This window comes from Ipomoea nil, unplaced genomic scaffold, assembly GCF_001879475.1.
Source record: "Ipomoea nil cultivar Tokyo-kokei standard unplaced genomic scaffold, Asagao_1.1 scaffold1237, whole genome shotgun sequence".
Taxonomy (NCBI): domain Eukaryota; kingdom Viridiplantae; phylum Streptophyta; class Magnoliopsida; order Solanales; family Convolvulaceae; genus Ipomoea; species Ipomoea nil.
The window spans coordinates 1,005,708-1,011,927 of NW_017617665.1; the positions used below are offsets into that span (position 1 = coordinate 1,005,708).

The 6,220-nt window shown below is 33.4% G+C and overlaps 1 protein-coding gene across 1 annotated transcript; it reads right to left on the bottom strand.

Moving 5' to 3' along the window:
- Positions 1-1,167: 1,167 nt before the first annotated feature.
- On the bottom strand, positions 1,168-5,497 carry LOC109183909 (NADP-dependent alkenal double bond reductase P2-like). The gene is made up of 5 exons (XM_019333941.1): positions 5,163-5,497; positions 3,741-3,918; positions 3,150-3,316; positions 2,554-2,636; positions 1,168-1,741 (listed from the first exon to the last, which is right to left on the bottom strand). Exons 1-5 carry the CDS (start codon positions 5,394-5,396, stop codon positions 1,363-1,365), a joined length of 1,041 nt encoding a protein of 346 aa, XP_019189486.1. The 5' UTR covers positions 5,397-5,497; the 3' UTR covers positions 1,168-1,362.
- Positions 5,498-6,220: the final 723 nt, after the last annotated feature.

The window sequence follows — 6,220 nt, forward strand, 5'->3', positions numbered from 1 at the left end:
AGTAAGCAATGTGAGTAATTCTAAGTTAGCTTGATAAAATATTTTAAGTTCGACCTCGTAGAAGCTGTCTATTGTTAAAAAATAAATAAATAAATAAAATAACATTGTAAGTGACTATTATGTGGTACAAATATATGTGGGGTACACTTTCACTTTGGGTCGGTTAAAGTGGATTCGAGTTCCTTTTTGTGATACGAAGGGATCAATATATTTTACGCTCAAAATGGATAAACGGATAATGGGTGATTGAGAAATTAATTGATTCTTAATGTAGATCGACTCATTTAAGTTGGAAAACGAAAGTGGAAAGGCTTGAAACAAACACTTGTCCCACATTAGAAAGGAAGGGAATTTGCACCAGTATGTATAAAAGAGCCTTTTTAAAAGGATATTGAATTTATAATATAGAGGCTTTCTCGCGCGTATGGGGTGTAAATCAAATCGCAAAATGAGTCACCGTTGACCGAGTAGTAACATATTAATTCCAATAATTTTAAATTTTAGAATTAATCTCCAAATTAATTTCGTTGAAGGTTACAAATACTAGTTTTATTATCAGTTTTAATGTCATGATAAATGCATTTCATTGAAGGTTACAAATACTGATTTTATTATCAATTTTAATGTCATGATAATTTTTTTTGTCATGATAAATGATATTTATCCTCCCATCTCCTATATAAACCTCAGATGAAGCAGGTGATTTTAGACACTAGAAAATCTAGCTTTATCTCTCGAAACCTTGCTCATCTTCCTACTTTCTGTTTTCAAAGCCATGTTCTATAGTTTGCCGGGCTTATTGTTTGAGTACTCAAACCATAAGTTGTAGTTCGTTTTATCCTGGGAAACCTAGGCTACAAGCCTACAACGCTTCTAATACCTTGTAAGGTAGCAAATAAGGTTTTAAGGAAAGAGTGTTTCGCTTGACTTGAACTAAACTTCAACTTCTCGTTCCTGTTCTTGTCAATTTTTCAAAAATAATATTTTCATAAGATTATATTTCCTAACATCTATTGACATTCTTGATTTGAGTTAATCAGCTATGACCAACCTAGATTTGTTTATCACACATTGTGGTCCTTTGCTGGCCATAAGACATGCTAGTTTACCTCATTGTAGCAGTTGCGGATTTATCCATGAATTTTTATTTTTTTTTAAACTAAAAAATATTCCAATTAAACATATTTTAATTTGTTTGTTTAATAGTTTGATTACACACCCCTTAAATTCAGCGAACCAATTACACAATAGTAATAGGTCCAATAGCCTATTTAACATTTTTTTCATTAAAAATATTAACGATTTAGCTGCTTAAAACATGCATCCAGCTAAAGTAACACGATAGAAACTTGGACCATCACTTCATTCATCTGCAATCTGGACCATCTTTTTCCCAATGTTGTCGCCTCGAAAAAGTCCTATGAAAGCCGAGGGAATGTTCTCAACGCCATGCGAGATGTCTTCGAGCACCTTGATTTTCCCAGCTTTGAGGTACTCTAATGTTCTGGAATAGAAATCTGCATACACTTTCATGAAATCAGAAGCTAGAAACCCTTGGATCTTGATCCTCTTATAAATGACATCTATCATGTTGGGTGCAGCTCGCGTTGTGGTGTTTGTGTACTCGGAAATAACGCCGCAGACTGCAACTCTTCCATGTGTGTTCATGTTGGCCACTGCAGCTTCCAACATTCTTCCTCCCACGTTGTCAAAATATATGTCTATTCCTTCCGGAAAACACCTGTTGAACAACATTAATTTGTAAGCTAAGTGTTGGATTAATGCTATGATTTATTAGTAACCATTCTTTCAATTGACATACAAAAAGTAAGAATCTTAGCTTCAAAGTGTTGAAAAGGAATCTTGTTATTACTCGGACTGAACTTCCTCATTGAACGGGCGGGGGACTACTTAATAGAGAATACTCCTAGAGTATATTTCCCCTTTACGTGACGTACACTTGCTCGGTATCTGATTGGCTCGTCAATGGGGATCATTTTCCACTTGGACGACCAACCATAAACTCAATATTTCCTACCTAAATGCGGTAACGGAGCTACTTGGTTACTGCGATAACACTTCGCTGCTCAAGAACCAATCCCGGTCAGATTGGGTCGGGACGATTGTCCCGAGCCAAACCACTCAACCTAGAACCTTGTTTGAATCTAGCCCCATTCTAGTGGGTGAGGAGACTTGATAAAATCCAAGTATGTGTTTTAGCTTAATTAAAAATTTAAGTTGATACTCTTCACCTGCATAGCCTGATTATATTTTAATGGATTCCAAGCAACATGTGCATTATATATAGTTCCCTTAACGTGTGCTAACTATTACATTTTAATGGGCTCTAAGCAATACGTGATCACATGTGCGAACTAATTATAATTAGATTTTAAGCAACACGTGGACTATAATATTTTGACTGCTTTGATACTAAATTGAATTATGCATTTCGTTTTAACTAACAATTAAAAGTAATTGTTGGAGTGTACATTTATGCTATATATATTATGTTCAAAGGGTAAATGCAGCATTGAGGATTCGAGATTGGACCTTTTAAGAGTTGAATTGAGGTCAGATTCTTCTTTGTAGTTGAAGGCATCATCAAAACCAAGCTTCTCTTTAAGTACGTTAACCTGTAATTTAACACTCGTTAACTATATATATATATATATGGATGGGTTCAAATAAGATCAGCAATCATCTTTTATAAAAAGTGAGGACTAATCTTAATTGCCCATCAAAATTTATCAATGTTTGATGATCTTAGTAAAAATAATGTGGGGTCAATTTTTAAGTATTACAAACTTTTAAGTTTGTAATATTTATAAAACTGACACAACATTTTTCCCTTATCTTTCAGCAACCTTCAACCACTAATCTACCCAAATTAATAAATCATATTATTCCTCATTCATGTTTCAATATGTATATATATACTATAAGATAAAAGGCAAAACCTTGTGTGAGACCATCTCACGGGTCTCAATCCGTGAGACGTGTCGGATCTTTGATTTGTGAGATCAAAGATCTGACCCATTAATAAAAATTTGACACATTAATCAAAGATCCAACCCGTCTCACCAATTTAGATCCTTGAGACGGTTTCACACAAATGTTACCCACGATAAAATGGTGAGAAGGTAAACCTTTTGTTGGGAGCCAGCACAGCCAACAACATAACAGCCAAACAGCTTTGCATATTGTCCTACTAAGTTTCCAACTGATCCGGAAGCTGCAGACACAAAAACCTTCTCCCCTTTCTGAAGTTTACAAATCTCAAAAAGTCCACCATATGCTGAAAGTCCACTAAACCCTGCACCAATATATATTATTAAAAGAAAATAAAACAAAGAAAAAAAAACAATTAAATAAACTAAGTTACAGCAAACCACCTAGTTTTCCCTAAATTTAAAAAAAAAAATCAAATTAAATAAACCATATAAATTGATTAACTAATGTAATTGAGCTCCTAACGTCAAAAAAAAAAAAAAAAAAAAATTAAACATTTTCACGGGACGGGATGGGCTAAGCCTGTTTTGACGACTCTAATTTTTAGTTTCCAACTAGTTTCAAATCATTGGTGGTTGAAAATTAAGGAAACATGTCCCACGTTAACTAACCTTTTTTTCTTTTTACCACAAACATGTCCCACGTTATACTGAACAAATTGCTTTTACCACAGAAAAAAAAGTTCCAATTATTTTAAAGGGGTCTAAAAATAAAATTGCTAGCATTACCCAAAACTCCAACATGGTGAGACAGTGGAAAGCCCATGGGGTCTAACTTATTCAGCAGACTGCCCTCTTTCAGTACACAGTATTCTCCCCAACTAAGAAGACCTGTAACCAAGTCATCCTTCTTGATATCGGCCCTACCAGAGGCCAAAACTTTCCCCACTCCACATGCATCAATTCTCTGCAGATACAAAGAGAAAAACAAAATTCATATGGAATTTGTATATTAGTAAGCACTCAAGAGAGAAATAAGAATCACTTACAGTCGTTCATGTGTCCAGATCAATGAATTATATGTAACTTTAAAAAGACGATGCGATGACATTTTCGTAAATAACTTGAACTTTGGTGCAAGTAAAATGTGTTACAAGTGCAAGTAACTGAGTGCAAGTTTGCAAGTAAAAATACTTACAAGTGCAACTATTTTCATTTACAAGTGCAAGTAATTTATCTGTCTGGTGCAACTAATGATAACGTTAGGTGCACTTAATATTGCTGCTCACTGTACATTTTACTTGCACTTGTAATACATTTTACTTGCACTTAGGTGTACTATATGAAACTTTTACTTGCACTTTATCACAATTTACTTACACTTCAATGATTAATTATTTACGAAAATGTCTTCACGTTTATTTTTTAAAATTAGTATTTCTGATTCGTTAGATTTGAACACGTGGACGACTGTAAGTGATTCTGATTTCTCTGCTAGGCAACCCGTTCTCACTTGAACGGAATTATATGCGTGTGGTCTAGATAGTCATATATAATACCATGTTAAGAAAATAAGAAGTGACCGAATTTAGTGATTTTTGTAAAATAATTGTACGGTGCTTTTACTTTAATCCTCAAAATTTTCATTTTCCATTTTTTGTTTTTATATACACACAAGTAAATACATATCACATTTTTCTTTCTAAAAAAAAAAAGAAAAGAAAAAAGAATTTCTTCGGAAAAGAAGTATCTATCACAACTTACTTTAATTTTCATTCTTTAAAATTTCTTGAGCCTTTCATTCTTTATCCTCTATTTTTAAAGAAAAATGATTTTTTTAAAAAATTTCTCCTACATTTTTACATCATCTCTCCTTGTTATTATTCTATTAAAGTACCTACTAAATAAAATAATATTGAATAGTCAAAACATTTTTATTGGTGAAAAAAAATAATTAAGTTTTCTTCAACATTTTTTTAATTAAATACTACTGGCCTTTTAAACTTGTGGCCTCTCCTTTAAAAGGGTCATAGAGGTGTCATTAAATTACAAATTACTTTGCTAGTTTCTTCTATTATTAAATTAAAAAACTGCTAACTATTATTGTGATGACATCTATATTACCATTTTAAAAGAATGAATTTAAGAAAGTATAGAACAGATACTATACAAGTAAAAATATGGCATACTAGAAAAAGTATGACGACGTACCTCGCCGGGAGTAATGGCGACGGCAAAATTAATGGATTTCTGCGACGAGCTTTGAGACTTCATCCGGTTGAGCTGGTAGGGGTCAATTGACACATACAGGTTCTTCACAATAACATCTTTCGAACCGGGTTCAACTGAGAGGGACAGGATTTCTGTGTTCAACTCAAAGTCAGATTCTTGTGGCGCACCATCTATGTTATTCCTTATGGACACATACTTGTTTCTTACTTCCATTATCACCGGTGGGAGCCTTGGAATGGGGGAAGAAGAAAACTGGAAATTTTGTAATGATTTCTCTGAAAATAGCTCAGAGCATACATACTTACATAGTATATATACATGAGAAAAGGTTTTAGTTACCCAAAAAGATAAATACAAGTTAAAAATGAGTTAATACCCAAAATGTCATGACTATAGTGGTTTTTCTCAATTTCACCCTAAACGATTTTGGTGGCCTAATGTTGTCTTGGACTTTTGTGTTTTTGCTCAATTTAGTATTCCGTTTGTTATTTCGTCAAATTGGTGTTGAATAAAGGGACAATTATGTGATCTCAATATTGGGCTTTCTTTACTCTTAATCCTATGAAGTGCAAAATCTCCATTTCTTTTATGAATTACTCACAGATCTGCGAATCAAATTTTATATTCGCAGGTTTGGGAGTAATTCGTAAAAGAAAGAGGGATTTCACACTTCAGGTCTAGGAGTAAAGAGATCTCAATATTGAAATTACTTAATTGTCCCTCTATTTAACACCAAATAGATGGAATAACAAACAGAGGACTAAATTGAGCAAAAACACAAAAATCTGGGACTACATTAGGTCACCAAAGTTGTTTAGGATTAAATTGAGAAATATTACTATAATCGATGACCATTTTGGGTATTAACTCAATTAAAAATTGTGGCCACCTAACCAAATGATTGGACCGTCGGTTTGGTAATTACAGGGTTTGAAGTTAACATTTTAGTGCAACCTGTTTATTGACCTTCTTGGTTTGATAAACTGGTTTACCTTATTATGGTCATTTGTTAGTTAGGGTGACAATACGTAATTTAC

Excerpts from the sequence above, each read along its gene's own strand:
- LOC109183909 (XM_019333941.1), bottom strand. The coding sequence starts at position 5,396 with ATGGAAGTAAGAAACAAGTATGTGTCCATAAGGAATAACATAGATGGT. Across the intron at positions 3,919-5,162 it reads TCGCCATTACTCCCGGCGAG|AGAATTGATGCATGTGGAGT; the intron begins GTACGTCGTCAT and ends TTGTATCTGCAG. Across the intron at positions 3,317-3,740 it reads TCACCATGTTGGAGTTTTGG|GGTTTAGTGGACTTTCAGCA; the intron begins GTAATGCTAGCA and ends ATATTGGTGCAG.